At 31.3% G+C, this 17699-nt stretch overlaps 1 protein-coding gene and 1 non-coding gene across 2 annotated transcripts; one reads left to right on the top strand and one right to left on the bottom strand.

The window, feature by feature from the left end:
- Window positions 1-6523: 6523 nt before the first annotated feature.
- Window positions 6524-8029, top strand: LOC11409746 (uncharacterized). Its single transcript, XR_005643625.1, has 3 exons — window positions 6524-6912; window positions 7444-7471; window positions 7623-8029. It is a non-coding gene; the product is annotated as an uncharacterized protein (transcript).
- Window positions 8030-15042: 7013 nt separating this feature from the next.
- On the bottom strand, window positions 15043-17512 carry LOC11408311 (PLASMODESMATA CALLOSE-BINDING PROTEIN 3). Its single transcript, XM_003629632.4, has 3 exons — window positions 17015-17512; window positions 16900-16933; window positions 15043-15576 (listed from the first exon to the last, which is right to left on the bottom strand). The coding sequence occupies exons 1-3, from the start codon at window positions 17331-17333 to the stop codon at window positions 15366-15368; spliced, it is 564 nt and encodes a 187-aa protein (XP_003629680.1). The 5' UTR covers window positions 17334-17512; the 3' UTR covers window positions 15043-15365.
- Window positions 17513-17699: the final 187 nt, after the last annotated feature.

Genomic DNA, 17699 nt, shown 5'->3' with positions numbered 1-17699 from the left:
AACCTAGATGCTACAAACCTAAAACACATTACGAACGTGGCAATTATAAGGCAGAGCAAAATTGCAAAATCACTTAAACATAAACAAGTTCGAACTGCATATCTTAAGATTCTATTCAGAAATCAGATTGGTAGAGTAGGGCAAAATAATGTTAATAATTGATTTAATTTGTTTTAGAGAAATAATTGAGTTAATTAATCTACATGATCAATGTTCTTGCAAACCTTGATTAGGTCAAAAGTCAAAAGACAACTAAAAGTTACTTTTATAGCATTAGCAAAGAGCCATAGAAGTAGAACTAGTTATTTAATCTATTGTCATGCATTCAAAGCACAGCCTATGCCCTTGTGTGGGATAGAGAAAAAACATAATTGACAAAAATCAGAATTTACAACCTTTGTGCATCACAGTTATGCATCGTATCGATATTTAGTGAACAACTTCCAAAGAGTAATAAACATCATTGTAATTCAAAACAGAAACAACTGTTACTTGTCGGAAAGAAAAGAAATTTCACAAAGGTTGGAAGGAGATAGAATCAAAATATCTAAAATAAAGGACGTAATGATACATAGTTCATGTATTTCAAAACATCCAATGCTATTATGGTGGTAGGAAGTAGAAACTAAAATAAGCATGCCCTAACCTTAATCAATGAAATGAAATTTTACATGTAGTTGATCCCCTTGGACACAACACAAAGATAACTTGATTAGCATTTGGAGCTTTATATTTATATCCACAGGAGAGGCATTGATTGTCATGGTCTGCAATTCTTTTGCATTCTTTAAAATATACTTTGCAAAGTGAAAGTCGCAATTCATGCCTTTATAACCTATAAGGGAACACGTTTTAAGTTGAGATGAAAGACATTCTGGAACAATCGGTTGATCCATCCAATCAATATCTTTAATTCCATTCCCATCACGAGAACCCTGTCAACATCAAACAATTTTCTTAGAAAAAGAAATCAAAATTAAGGAAGTAAATTTAAATAAATTATCATCATTTTAGCATCTACAAATAAGACCTCATGAATGGTAAGATTTTGAAGCTTAGGACAATGTTGGAGCACTTCTATTTGGTAACACAATAAAGCTAACTTATAAGCTCGTTAGATGAAAACGTGGCGTGTTTGGTAACAAGCTTTTTAGCGTTTTTTGAAAAGCTATTTCAAGTAGCTTTTTAGCTTATAGCTGATAGCTTTTTATATTTTCTTCCAACTTTAACCTTATTAATTTAAATTAATTATTTTTTTAATTAAACAACTACCCATGTTCATCTTTATAACCGCCCTAATTTTTTCCTTAAAAAAATGTCACGTTGATTTTTTAAGGATCACTTTATATATATATATGTATGTATTTTTTTAAGGAAATGTTTTATATTTTGCTATAACTAACCTACCGTACACCACACAAAAAATAACTAGCCTATTTTTTTTTTAAAGGAAAAAGTAACTAGTCTATTGTACGTTGTAAAATTTTATATATTCTAGCTCACATTTTGTTTCCACCTATCTCTTATTTTTGGGATTTATAAAGCAGAGATCAAAATTGTCGGTGAATTTTTTTTTAGGATTAAAGGTCGAAGAATTTTTTTATGGAGATTAAGACCAAAAGTTTGAATATTTATAGGGACCAAAAACATATTTAACTATAATTAAAAATATTAAAAAATAAATACATTACAAAAAAAATGTGTGTGTCTATATGTATATTAAAAAACATGTTCTTTTATGTCATTTTATACTTCTCAGCCACTTCAACAGCTAATTTTACCAAACACATTATTTTTAATAAGCAAGCTTTTCAACTATAAGCTATCAGCTATCTGTCATCAGCTATCAGCTATCAGCTAACTTATAGCTTATTTTTACCAAACAGAACCTTCCACTTCTCAGGCCAATATTTAGGTCTCAGTTGAAATACAATCTTCAAGTTGGTTAAATTAAGAAAGGTGGGAACCTGGTATTTATTAGTTCTGAAAGTACTGCATGAGTTACAAAAACAAACATTAGAAATCAGCGATATTTGTTTTTTAACACTTTGTTAGAAAGCCATGACAGAAATTTTGCATTACGAATGCAATCAAATGGAATACTCAAACTTAAGTTCAGAATATTTGCATTAACCTCTTTGAGTAAGTTAATATAGCATGCAGGAAGAATGCACCAATAAATCTTTTGCTTCCAAATCCTCTAAAATGGGACACCCATTGAGAAGCCTAAGAAAGCCATCATGAACTCCATCAAATAAGATTGTATCCAAATGAAGAGTTTTGAGTAAGGGAAAATTGAAATCGGAAGAACAATCTATTGTTAGCGCCTTCAACTTGAGAGCAGTGAGGTTACTGCAACTGAAAACACAAAGAGGTAACTTAAAGCTAAGTTTGAAAGGGGACATTTCAAGGTTGAGATACTGAACTCCACGTTGAACAACAGCATGAATAAATCTATTGACATCATGCGGGTCAAAGCCAGAAGAGAAATCACATTTGAGGAGGAACGACTGGATGGTCTGCGTGTTGTTTCTCGAGGTAATGACTGACAGTGGCGGATCTTGAGTGAATTTATTGGGGGTGCCAAACCACCATCAAATATATATAAATCAGTTTCAAGAAGTAGATAAAAATAATCACTTGTCGTAGTGGTTGAAATTGTTTGAAAGCACCAAATGGATGCAAGTTCGAACCCCTGCTAGTGGTTTTTTTGAATAAAAAATGTAAATACGAGAGAAAAATGTCAAAAAATATGGCGTGAGTGTCGAACTCGCGACCGTGGGGGGACTATAAGACTAACTTACCGCTGCAACAACTGAAACATTACTAAAATAATATGCCTAATATGATATATATTGGAAACCCAGGGGATGCCATGGTACCCATGGGTCTCTACTAAGATCCGCCCCTGATGACTGAGTAGACAAAATGTCTAAAAGTGGCGAATTCTCTAAGGTTTTGGTCATCGAAGTCAAGAGTGAGGACGGAGAGCCACAATGGGTTCCATCTCTTAGAGAGGATGCTAGTGGTGGCAGATTGTTTGGTAGGGAGAAACGAGAGAATGTGGCAGATAACGGAGTCGGGCAAAACGCGGATTCTGTCGACAGTCGGATTCAAATGCTCGGAAGACATTTCAGGAGATTCTGAGAGAAGAATCGGGTAGTTGGAAGGGAGAGGGTTTGACCGTGAGGAAGATGATTTGAAGAGAGGAAGGGATTGTATGGTGAAAGATATGAGCGTGAGGGATCTTAGAGGAATATGATAGGAATAGGGTTAGGGTTTGATTTTTGGATGCGACTACAATGCAATGTTTGAGCCGTGTGAATAAATTGAGATACTTATACGGGTAGTGGGTGACGGGGTTTTCCAAACTCCGATGGAAAGATTTTAATTATTTCTTTTTTTTTTTTGTTTGTCAAGTAGAGATGTTAACCTTAAAAGGTGAAATAGTGGAGTGTCGGGGTTCGAACCCCCCGGCCCTTGGATATATAATGCATTATCCTTATCAAGTTCGAGGTTCAAACTCCAGCTACTGTAAAAAATATATATATTTTTCCTTCAAAAAAAAAAAGAAGTGTCTTCAAAAATTAAACTTAAAATTTAATTTTTTTCGGTACCATAATTAATCGGTTCCTTATCGAAAAAATTAAATTTTATGTAGAAAGTCATATTTTAACGTCCGAAATATGCTTTAAAAAAAATCATGACTAAATTCAATTTCTAGACTCTTGAGTCTATAGAGAAAAATAGAAGGTCAAAAATATGAAGAATTTCAAATTGCATGATTAAGAATCCCGCTCGAGCTCCCCCCGCGCACATACATAGACAAGGCCTAAATGGAAAGCTCAAATTTCCAAAACCCCAAAGAGGCGAACCAACATAAATATCATCAACTCCAAAACCTTATTCCATAATTATTTCGAATTATAAAATCTGAATTGTTGCCATAATGTGTAAAAAGTTGTGTTGCGGATGGTTTGGAACTTTTTAGACTATATAATATGAATCAATCAAATACCAAAAAAAAAAAAATTGAGGTCTACACTGCACTAGCAATTTAACTTCACGACACGCGTAAACTTCTATAAATTGGTGTGTTTGGTTTAATTGCAAATCAAACCATAAAACCATGAACACTTATCTTGTAGATGTAAACACCAAATTTGTTGTACTTCAATGAAGAAAAATCTAATCTGCTTAGAATTCATGTTGATGTCACACTGTCGGACTTGAAGGACCAACTAGACCAAGTTAACGGTCGTCTCAACTACAGAGAAACAAGAAGGGTGGACAATGTTGAGTATCTTCATCCATCGACGGATTATGATTTAAGCATTCGGTTCACCCAAATGAAGCACCAAAATGATGACAACTTGAGAATTATGTTCTCGATATTTGACCAACATACTTTGAAGGGACCGATCGAATTAGACACTTCCTTAGTCAGTTCTTTCAAAGATATTCGAGAAAGATTGAATCATCCCAGAACCAACGAAGAAATCAGGGTTTGCATAGATAGAACATGTGAAGATTTAAGCTTAGCTGATCCATTATCTTGTATGTGTTTTATTATGTTGCTTTACGTTATAAATTCAACCTGATATAGTAATTTCCACACCCTATCCCCCACACTCAATTAAAATTGTAGAGCCTACTTTTGTCATTACTCGGCCCACAAGATTCAAAAATTGAATCTTTTAGGGTTTGTTTGTTTCAAGTTATATTTATTGATTCACGAGAATAAAATGAAAGAAATATATATGTCTATGTTTGTTACAAGTTTACTAAATTTTATTCCCGGGTATAAAATGTTCTACGTAATAGAAAAAAATTTCCAAGAAAAATGGTGGGAATAAAGTTCCTAAGGAGATGGGAACAAACTCATATATAGTTACCTATTATAATCCTTATTTTTATGGTTCATAGGAATATTATAAAGTTAACCAAACATATTTTTCTTAAATACCTTGGAATAAAATTCTCATCTTTATATTTCAAGGAATGTTTTTTTTTTTTGTCAAGATATTCCAAAGAATGTTATTACTAAGAATAAATTTGATAAACTTGAAACAAACACACCCTTAATTTTGAAGTGCCCCCTCGAGGCTTTGAACAAAACGCTTCCCATTATGCCTCCTTAATTCACCATAAATTTTGGTTTGAATCATTTCCTTTTCTGCAGGAGCCTCTCTTCAGTCTTCACCATCAAAACTAGTCTGATTCATTTCCTTATTATCGGCATGATCAATCCTCAATTCTTCAAATATTTTTAGGGAATTGATGTATACCGCGAAAATAGTCTCAAGAAAACATCCTGATGGTTAATTTGCTCCACACCTTCCTTAATTACACCCCATTACCTCCCTTGATTTTCGGTCAATATGAAATTCAATTGGCTTAAACTCTTTCTTGATCAATTCTTGATAAAAACTCTCTAGATAAATAGCAATGCAATATAAAGTATATAAATTGGATCAAAAAGTTAAGACTGGTGCTAGTCACACCCAAAAAAAAACAAGTTACACCCAAATTTATTTAAAATTTTACAATAATACCAAAATTGCCCTCTTCATGTAAATTTTTAAAAACCCATCTTTTATGATCATTCTGAACCCTTACCCCCTTTCATCCACAAATCACCATAGATGTGCAACCAATATCTGAATCAAAATCTTTGTTATTGATCTGTACTATATTCATAAAGGTTAGTGAATTTCATGAATTTCATTTTCGATGAGTTTCTATTTGTTTATTGTTTGTTTTGGTATGAGATATGTCTGTCAATTTGATTTTAAGTGAGAGGTTAGTGTAAATTAAGTTTACGTGTATGTATATAAAACGGGTTAGTGTAGTTTACGTATGTAGGTTAATGTAAATTCAAGTTTACCTATGTTCAATTTAAATTAGTGTAAAATTCAGTTTACTTACATTCAATCTAGGTTAATGTAAATTAAGTTTACTTATGTTCAATTTAGGTTAATGTAAATTTAATTTACGTATGTATATAAGAGGTTAGTGTAAATTCAGTTTACTTACGTTCAATCTAGGTTAATGTAAATTAAGTTTACTTACGTTCAATCTAGGTTAATGTAAATTCAGTTTACTTAGGTTCAATCTAGGTTAATGTAAATTCAGTTTACTTACGTTCAATCTAGGTTAATGTAAATTCAGTTTACTTACGTTCAATTTAGGTTAATGTAAATTAAGTTTACTTATGTTCAATTTACGTTAATGTAAATTTAGTTGATTTGAAATTTTTATTTTAGTTAAAGGGTATATTAGTCATTCTGGGGTGTAACTTGTTTTTTTTGGGGTGTGACTAGCACCAGTCAAAAGTTAAATTATATTTTGCTTAGTTTCTTCAAAAAAAAAAGTTAAATTATAGTATAAATTGGATCAAATAAGTTAAATTATATTAATGATTTTATTCTTTAATATATTTTTTGTTTTTTATAGTTTAATACCATGTCCAAGTGCTCATCAACCCATTCTATTTATACCTATGCATGAGAAAGAGAACAAAATAGAATTCGAATAGAGAAAGCAAAATCACCTCATAATAATTTAAAAAACCTTTGATTTCTTCAATGGCGTCACCAAAGTTGCATTCTGTTATGATAATGTTAACTATTTTCATAGCCATGATTTTGATGAATGTGATGATTGTAGAATCAAAAACATGGTGCCAGGTTAGGAGTAGTGCTACTGGCCCAGCACTGCAAAATGCTTTAAATTATGCATGTTCAAATGGAGCTGATTGTGGACCTATTCAGCCTGGTGGAAGCTGCTTTAATCCAAACACACTTCAAAGTCATGCTTCATATGCTTTTGATAGCTTCTATAGAAACAAGGGCCAAAACCCTAGTGCCTGTAATTTTGGTGGCCTTGCAACCATTGCCGTAACTGACCCAAGTATGAACAAATGCTCTATTAAATTATTTTTTAATTAATTTACTTTTATCTTTTTACCAAAGATTAATTTTATTTCCTACAAAACCGTAAAATATTGATTTGGTCTACTAAAAAAAATTTGTTTCATTTTTTTTAAAATATTGCTTAGAGTCCTTTTAGATGAGATAACTTTGACTTTGGTTTTCCCTCAAAAAAAAAACTTTGACTTTGGTTCAAACAAAATTACTTTAATTTCTTTGGTTTTCATAAATCTAAAACCTAGAGTATTTATTTTGGTAATTAACATTCAATTTAAGACCGATAAATATAATTCAATTTGAGTTTAACAAAACATTTACAAATGTTTGCAAAGTGCTAGGGACAAAAGGAGGATGAAAAATGCAAATTATTTTTATGAGGACCAGTTCAAAATTCACTTTTTACCCAATTTATACATTTACCGAGACATTATTTATGTATTTTTGCGTTGCTGATTAATTGTATTGTGGATAAATAATTGATATAATCTTCTTTATTTTTATGTGGGTTTAGGTTATGGACAATGCAGATACCCTTGAAGGTATGACCTTAAATTGTTTTTAATATTTGATCGATTAGCTTTCTAATGCAAACATTTTTATAAAGTCAATTATTTTTTTAAGAAATTTTATAAAGTCAACTTATTAGTAACACTTTGTTATTTTTGTTTAAATGTTTAATTATTAGTGCAGCTAAAGGAGCATATACATCGATTGCAAAGCCTCAAAGGAAAAATTTCATACAGTACACCACCAAACCGCAGTATAAATAAATAAATATTATTTCTTCAAAAAAAAATAAAAAATATTAGTGGAGGCTCTTCTTCTTTGCTAATATTTTCATCATGTAATGCTAATTATCAGAATTGTAATATAAAACTTGATAACCAATCTTGAGTTATTATGTTACAATAATTTTGTGAAAGTGGGCTGATATTTCTAACTCGCAAGATTGTTGTTGATTAATAAGATACACTAAAAGCTTTGGCCATGTACTTTGGCATAGTTTTAATATTATTTTTTTAGGGAGGCATAGTTTTAATTATAAGCGCAACAGTGTTTTTTTTTTTATAAAGAAAGCAAGAGTTTGTTGTTTGCAAGTGTGGGTATGTATATACTAAATCGGATAGAAAATTGGGGGTTGACCATTTTATAAATGAGAGAACCGACAAACTTATTCATTACTTGGTATGGTTGCTCCGGCCTAGATATTGGCGGTTTCAGTCCTGGACTCCCATCCTGACCAACAAGTGTGATACTCATAGTTTTTTTTCCTTCTCTTTAAACATGTTTAATGACATATACAAATCAAATACAATAACTTTTGTTGATCTATTTTTTTCTTATATTTTGAGACAAATGTAATAGTTTTGAAGAGTTCTAACATACTAAAGAAAGAGAAAGACGGGTGAGGAGGAAGAAAAATTTGGATTTTTATCCCGAAATTTTCTTATTTTCATTTTACTTTTTTTTTTATATATATAATTTGAGATGGATTTGAAAAAATAAAAAATAAATTAATATGTCTAGTTAGCATTCTACAAGTTGTCTGGTCAGATGAGACCCCATTATTTTTTATTTTTTATGAAAATCTTTGAATGGTAAGGGGAATCTAATAAAAAGAGTTATGGGCTTTCCCTTTTTTTTTCCTTTTCAAATCTGGTCCAAATGATAGGGGAGGAACATTATTTAATCCATGTTTCTAAAACTAGAGTGAATCGGCTGAACATGCTTGCAGAACCTTTAGGGTATATTTGGATCACAAAAGAAAGTGAGAGGAAAGAAAGTTGAATGGAAAGAAGGTATAAGGAAAGAAAGTGAATGGAAAGTGAAAGGATTTCGCAATTGTTTGGTATAAGAGAAAGTTAAAGGAAAGAAAGGAAGAAAGAAAGATATATATTTACACAATGACAAAAATAACCCTAGGAAGTTCTTTGATTTTTATTAAAAATTTATTTCAGTTAAATAAAATAAACAATTTTCCAATATAAGTTACAAAATTTAATGAAAATTAGTTTTTTGAACTTAATTTTGTATAAAAAAAATATTAATTTAGATAATAGCCGTTAAAAACATGTTAATTTTTTCAAAAAATTTTGAAACACGGATATGCTTAAAAATAAAAAAAGCATGGACATGTTTTCACATAAGACACGATGCATATCGTTTTTATTTTTTTTAACGGAAAGCAATTAATTTTGTTTCAACACCCAACATTGCATATCATAATAATTTAGAGGGTTACTTTTGTCATTTCCAGAGAAATATGATCTCTTCCTCACCTTTCCATCCAATTCAGTAGGGAAAGGTTTCCATTGTGGATCCCAGTTAAAAACATTATTTCCTCTACTTTTTGCAGTATTGCCAAACAGGAGAAGGTGGATCAATCCACTCACTTTCTTTTCTTTGTCTAATTTTTCCATAGAACCAAAGACACCCTTAATCTTCTGAACCGATCCCAGTTCTACCTGACCTATCGGTCTACCTTGTTCTTCTTTTCTTTGTCTAATCTTTCCATATCCATTTTTTTCTTTCTATTTTGCAGCATTAAAAGTTGAATTTGGGGATTGAATGGAGGTGGTATTGAAGTTGATGATGAAAATAGTATGTAGGGGGAGCAGATGGTTGTTTCATCTGATGAAACATATTTTTTGGCATTTAACAACCAAGGTTTTCCTCGGCAGTTAACTGCAGCTGGTTTTTGAATTTCTCGGCAGTTAACTGTCGAAGAGGCAAAAACGTAAATTACTCGTATGTCTCAGCCTTATGCAATGTGTCAACAACAATTCTCTTTTTTTCTTTCTAGTTTGCAGCATTAAAACTGGTGAACCTCAAATTAATTTTCTATTCAATTGCTGTGATTCACGTTTGCTTCATGTATATATGTATATAAATATAAATGTAATAACTCGTAATGATGAATTGCTAAACTTGTGACAAGGTTACAATTATAGACTGATAGTGCATACAACCATTGTTCATTTTCTACTATATTTAACTATGAGATATAATTTGCTATAAATTGGACCACCAAAAAGAAAATATTTGCTTTTACTTGCATCTGAGTAAGACTTAGACATGAATCATAATTATTTTTTCCGAAAGCGACATATTTGAGACGGAGGAAGTATTGCATATTTATTTAGTATCTAGTTGAACGGTTCTATAGCGGTTGGACTAGTTGAACCATGACTCAGAGGTCACATCGGTTTAACCTCCGGTCCGGTTTTAAAAACATTGTTTATATATCTAAATATTTTTTGGTGGTGTTGTACATCTATATATACACACATACTTATGATATATAGAGCAAAATAAACGAAAGCAAAACAACCTCATCATAATTAAGAAGCAACATTCCATCACTCCCTTTGATATTCCTTCAATGGCCACATCAAAGCTGATTTCAGTTATGTTAATGTTAACCTTTGCAACAACCATTATTTTGATAAATGTGGTGATTGTAGGAGGAAAGAAAACATGGTGTGTTTCTAGGAGTGAAGCAGGTACCCAACAACTGCTTGATGCTTTAAATTATGCATGTGGAGCTGGTGCTGATTGCGGTCCTATTCAACCTGGTGGAAGTTGTTATTATCCAAACACACTTCAAAATCATGCTTCCTATGCTTTCAATAGCTATTATCAGAAAGCTCGTGGCTCTTGTGATTTTGTTGGCAGTGCACATATTGTCTTCAATGATCCCAGTATGAATATCATCCATTCCCCATTTAATTAATTATTTTGCTTACATTGAATTATTGATTAATTAGGTTGTGTTGTGGATCTGTATTTGATCTCACCTTTCTCTTTTTTCGATTTTTGTATATATAGGCTTTGGACAATGTGTATACCCATCTTCTTGAAGGTATGGCCTTAAATCATCTTCAATATGTTGATTAATTTTCTTGTCCTAAACATTTTATTAAGGTAAACGCTCTTTGATTTTTGTTTTGATGTTTAATCAGTATTGTTGGAGGAGCATATACATAGGTCACAATGAACAAATCTTCCAACATGAATGAAAGATCGAAGGCATGCATCACATTTTGAGTTATTGATTTTCACTTTCTCCGAATATGTATACATTTTGGTTATGTATGTTAATCATCGGCATTATAAAATAAAAATTATAATTATTTTTGTATGGTTAGTCGTGAGAAGAAATGCATGTTCAAATGTGAAGGGTGTATCAGCAATTACACAACTTAAAGTACCAAATAAAAATAGTACTTACCACCAATAAAAAAAATATAACAGGGAATAAATTGAATTAAATAAAATCTTGTATAAGCTAAAGGTATTGCAACATTTCTGAAACATAGTACATTTTGCAAAGGGGACAAATAAATTGAGCTATTTGAATTAAATCAGAAACATTGTATTTTTGTATTGGAGTAAAACTACATGGTTGTTCTTGAATCCGCACGTGACAATGATGGACCCAACAAAATGTTTGAAGAACATAAATTTTGTTCTAGCATTGTAGATGTTGTAAGGCATGAGCCACAAGTATCTGTCAAATAGTACAACCGAATTGTGCAGCCCAATATTAATTTTGAAAATAAGGGCACAAATATATAAATATATTTTAACTAATAATTTTAAAAATAGAAATAATTTAATTATTCTCTCTTTTTATCTTCACTCCTATCTCTTAATTATGTCCTCAAATGCTTGTGTGAGCAAGCAAGTATTTTCTCATTTTTAGTTTCTATCTAGGTGGAGTTTAGCATGGAAAAGACTAATTTTTTTTCCACCTTGAGAAAGTTAGTTTTTGACCATTTGATTAGATAGGAAACACACTTTTATCATGTCTCTCAATACTACATTTTTGCCACATCATCTTCCACCATTACCTCCCCCTACCTCTGTGCCTTTACCTCTTAAGCAAAACAACTTCTTCAAAAAATCCAGAACACATGATTCATCACCATCATCATCAACATCCTTGAAAACAAAATCCCAACATCCTTGAATATCGTTACATTAATGCATTTCTTACACACTAAGAATTGAAAACGTGTGTTTTTATTGTACTATTAAAGAAAATTTTGTGAGAGAAGTTTTTTATTAGTAACCATTCAAATTGACAATGAGTGAGGTGATGATAAGAAGTAATAAAATTGGATTGGTTAAGATAATATGTATTATAGTTGAAAGATAAAATAGTTATGCTAAATAGAAAATGTAAATGTGCACGTACGATTTTTTTTTAGTAAATCAAAACAATAATTAAAAAAAAAAAGAAAGCAAATATTTTTTTCCTATCGATGACTTTTAGCCATCTCTATCTCTATCTCTATCTCTATCTCTATTATATACATTTGTGCTATTTTTTTTTTAAAGTACACGTGGCAATCTATTAGTGAAAAGATCATTTAATGTTATTTCTTATGTACACACAATTTAATGTTATTTCTTATTTCTTATGTACACACAATATATGATAGAGTTTATAATAGCAAAAAAAACAAACGGAATTGGAATTTGATTAGGTAACCGAAAATGTTATGCAAAAAATCATAATTTGAAATTATTTTTGAGGGGAAATTTGAAATTGTTATTTAATGCACCAATGATTTCTTTTATGTGTACAATAAATATGGAAAAGCTTATAATAGAAACAACAGAGAAAAAAAATGAGCACCGAAATTTATTTGTCAGGTCTCCATTAACAGTTTTTTTTTTTTATGCATGGAAATAAATAATAAAAATATTATTAAAACTAATTCATGTCATTTGTAGGTATTCCTCCAATATTACATTGACATGTGCCAATATTATTTTTTTAAATCAATCATGTTGCAGCTATTTGATGTTATTTTTTTTATTTTCGCATTGCTTCCACTGATATTTTATTTATGCAATTAGCCTATTTGTACCAACGTTGTCTTCTGTTAAATCATCTGTCTTCTTCTCTTCCCTCTCAACCTTGAAAAAAAGGTATATTCAAATGGCTCCAAGATCAGATAACATATCTGAGATCAGTCCGGTGAAGGAATCTTAGAGCATGGTTGCACGAATTGTCCCTGCTTGATTTGTTCGTGACATCAATCGCGACGCACATCCGTTTTCTCTCGACATGGTTCTCATGGATGCATCTCTGAGCATATTACATTGTTTTTTATTATTATTATTATTAGTGTTTTGTGTTGTGTTCCAACACAACACAAAACACTAATAAAAACAAAAGGTCATATGTGAGCATATTTTATCTGTGTTTTTAAGGGAACAAGATTCACGCTACTGTTAGAAGAACTTTAATTTACAAATTTGAGAAGGACCTGCATAGAGGGAAATGTTGTTAAGAGTCCCACATCGGATAGAAGATAGCCTGATAATATGTTTATAAGTGGGGGGCAATCCTCACCTCATAAGCCGGTTTTGTGGGGTTGTGTTAAGCTCAACCACCATTTCTAAGAAATGTCTACTCTATCGGTAACCGTGCAAATTTTATCAACCGTGACACACCTCCTTTCTCACAAGATATGGTTCTGATATGGATGCCTTATTGTATAAATAATAGAAAAATGTCTTCGTTAGATAGTTGGTGCTATTTATTTTGATGTGAATCATTTGTTGTATTCCTTTTAGTCATTTTTGTTTTGATGTAGATCATGTAAAAGCATAGCACTGTAATGACTTATTGATATTTGTGTATAACGTTGCTATGAAGTATAAAGAGTTTTAATAGTATGTTTGAATCATACTCTTTTGTTTTATTTATGTATATCGAAATTTCTTAATTCATTAAAAAAATTCACTGTTTTAGAAGCAACAACGATGGACTTACCTACAGCCGATTTCTTAATGAAATTAAACATTTAGTTCTTCGTGGCTTGCATGTTTAAAGATTTGAAAGAATATCGAAAAGGGGTTTTGGTTGGTGCTTACTCAATTCATTATTTTCTTTTCTTTTCAATTAATTTTTATTACTTTAATATTTTTCTTCATATTGGTGGAAGGTACAAAAATAATTATTCATCAAGGGTCTGCTTTGTATTAGAAGATAGACCTTAATGGTAGTGGCGGGACTGGAGATTCCTCTTCTCCCTTTTTTCATCAATTTTTTTTCTAAATGTTGCAGATGCTCGGATTTATTTCTGCAATAGGAGTGATCTGACCGTTCGATTAAGATTGAACGGTTTAAATTTAAAGTATTTAAAGTAATAACTTTGCTTTAAATTTTGAGCATCGAATGCTATTTTTTCGATCAAACATTCCATATTTATCGGTGCACCATCTCCTCTTAATGATTTTGTTTTCAATGTTGCTATAAATGTGTAATAATCGACCACATTCAAAATCAATAATAAACTCAATTAAGACACATACTTATTACAATAATTATTTTTAGGGATTATTATTACTATAAACTTGAACAAAGAAATTCACTACACCTTTACACCAAAATCGCAATCACTTATATCGTAGTAGTTCATATATTTTTTCGTCTAAAATAAAAGTTCATATTTTTATCTATAATAATTCATATTAAAATAAGATATTTATAGGCAAATTGTACACATTTTTAAACGACACACCAATTTTTTAAGCTTTATTATATTCTTTATTCTTCTTTATAGTGTAAGTTTTTTTTTTTTTGAAGGATTTATAGTGTAAGTTTAATTGTTACAAACGACACTCCCACAAATCTTATTCTCCTTCATCTTACCATTAATGAGATTTAAAAAAAAAAAGGATCATAAGACACATTTATTTTTTTCCTTAATATCATTAATTGCATCCACATATCACGTTGAATCAATTTTTCTTATTTTCCGGTAAAGTTTTTTAGTGGATCAAATCAATTTATTTTGGTTATTTGAGACGTTTGATTGTTTCATACGAAGAAAACTATAAAAGATTGATGCAAGTGAAATTATCTGGAGGAAATGTGAAATTATTCGTAGGAAGGAAGTACCGTTTTGCGATAAATTTTTTGCCCAAGCTCTATAAAATTCCTGGCTCCGCCAATGTTATTTGTCATGGCTATTCATGAGAAGAAGTGCATGTTAAAATGTAAAGGGTGTATATGCAATTACACAATTTAACGTACCAAATAAAAATAGTACTTACCACCAATAAAAAAACAAATATAACAGAGAATAAATTGAATTAAATAAAATCTTGTATAAGCTAATGGTATTGCAACGTTTATGAAACATAGTACATTTTGCAAAGGGAACAAATAAATTGAGCTATTTGAATTAAATTTGAGCCCTATAGATCAAGAATCATCATGGTCATTAAACTTAAAGGCCTTTGCTAATACCCTAGCTGTGCAATTACCTAGATAACGATATCAACCAATGCTTAACTTGTTCATAACCTTACTCATACTTTGGAGGGTATAAGAGTTATAAACAACAAAAAGCTCCCTTTAACTTGTGACAAAACTGTAATTAGTCTCCCTCAAGATCACACACATGCTAATTAAGAGATAATGGAGAGAATGAGAAGAGAAGAAAAGAAAAGTAAAAACCATTTGGCTAGTTCCTTTGAAGGTGCTCTAGAATTGTCATTGAATGGAGAACTCAATCCTGGAGATAACCCACCAAAAATTGGTGATGAAGTGGCAGGTGATGACATGTTTGTGTTGCTCATTGGAACTGATGTGGTTGGTGTATTTGGTCCTCCAGCACCACTGAAAACATTATAATAAATCAAATAGTTAGTTACCATTGATCCTTTACTCCTTGCTATTTAAGGATCAATATAAAGTTTTGTAAGGTAAAACTGAGAATGAAAAAAAAAAAGGTGCTAGTAAAACATTGAAATTTTATTATAGTGTGATAACCATATAGGTATGTGACCCCATGACACATGATTTTGCCAGGGCATAATATATCAAAGGCATCAAACACATTACAAGCAATGATTCAATCACAACCAACATCTTCTATATGATCCCTTGTGTAGCTACAACAAGGAATCAAGGGATGTGAAAATTCACATGTATTTTACATTCCAACATGAGACAATTATGTTGTAAACTGAAAAAGCAATAAGATAGGACCTCTTTGCAAAGATTTTATTTTTCATAAGCTTTTGCAAAGATTTTATTTTCCACTAAGAAAATATTCATTATAAACTTGATAGCTAATGGACCCAAAATGTACAAGGAGGATGTGGATGCGGAAACCTTTTCAAGCACATTAATCTAATTAAACATAAAAATCATATAAACATTAAGTGAATATTTTATTGCTTATAAAAATAAAATAAAAATAACTCTTCAAAACGAAAATTGTATTTCAACAGTAAACAATTACCAAGATTGAAGCTTCCTATAGTAGTAATTTTCTCTATTTAATATTTATATACCAAAATAGTGAAAGATTAATAGACTAAGTTGCTCATATACAAAAGTGTACGTTGGAAAGGATGGGTCAATGTTGGACATGAGAGAAAGAGATGACAACTGAACAAAAGCTTGGCATGACATTTTCACTTTAGCACTGTAAAAAGTAAATATCGTACGATCAAGGTGTGCCTAAGCCGTTGGATGGAGTGAGACTTATCCCAATGATCTAATTACAAAGGTACAGGAAATTAAGGCATGAGCCACAGGGTGTCAGTCAAATAGTACGACCGGATTGTGCAACCCAAGATTAATTTTGAAAAATAAGGGCACAAATAATGGGAATGGATCCTCTTAGTTTATGACTTATGTGCTCAAATGCTCTATTCGATATTTCCTTGACATGTCACATTAATCGTATTTGGTAAGCCATTAAGATCAGACAGAAGAAAAGTCACCAAAGTGAAAGGGAAAACAAATAAATAAAAAATTGAGTTGATTGAGAGAGAATAAAATCCATTTACTTCAATATCAAGGAACGTAGTTTCACTTTCGCCCACTCAAATGAAATCTAATTGTGCTATAAAAAAACAAAAGAAACTACTTATAGCTTACACTATCCTATACTATATGTTTTAAAACATTAATTTAAGAAAAATTACATACCTTGTAGAAGAAGGGTACACGCAAGATCCATAACCTGCACCCATCCACATTAAATGAGTAAGACCAAAGTACTAGACAAATAAATAAAATGCATAAGGAAAGGATGGTTGATTACTTGGATCGGTTTGAGCAATGGTGGAAGTGCCAGAAAAGTCACAAGAACCAGGGGCTCTAGCTCTTTTTTGATAGTAACTATTGAATGCATAAGAAGCATGTGCTTGAATGGTATTAGGAAGAAAACAAAGTCCATCTGGTTGAAGAGGAAGACAATCAGCACCTGCTCCACATGCATAATCCAATGCTGTTTGTAATGCATTAAAGCTTGCATCACTCCTCACCACGCACCAACTTGCACTACCACCTTGACCATTCACATTCATCATTGTCATTGTAATGGTTAACAAGATTACAGAAACTGGCTTTGATGATGCCATTGAAGAATGTTGTTATATTAAGGTATTGTTTTGCTTTGGTAAAGGAAGAGGGAGAGTGTGAAAGAAAGAAAGAAGAAGAGAAGTGTTCAGAATAAAAGAGAGAAAATATTATTATATAGTCAGAGTATGGTGGTGTAGTGTAGAGGTGAAAATGAAATGAGATGAGAATACAAGCAGCTTTCGCTTTCTTTTTGGCTTCTCTTTTTCTTTTTCAGTATAAATAGAAAAATTAATCTAAACCTAATAGCTCAAATTATAGCTGTTGATTGGGACTCAAATAAAAAGATATGGTGAATATATATATCGAGATAACAAAAATTGAAATATGGATGTGTCAGATCCACATGTTAAATTTCTCATTTGTAA

The sequence above is a fragment of the Medicago truncatula genome, chromosome 8 (assembly GCF_003473485.1).
Source record: "Medicago truncatula cultivar Jemalong A17 chromosome 8, MtrunA17r5.0-ANR, whole genome shotgun sequence".
In the NCBI taxonomy this organism is placed as follows: Eukaryota; Viridiplantae; Streptophyta; class Magnoliopsida; order Fabales; family Fabaceae; genus Medicago; species Medicago truncatula.
Note: the sequence above shows the minus strand (reverse complement) of the source record. Positions and strands in the feature narration are given on the sequence as shown.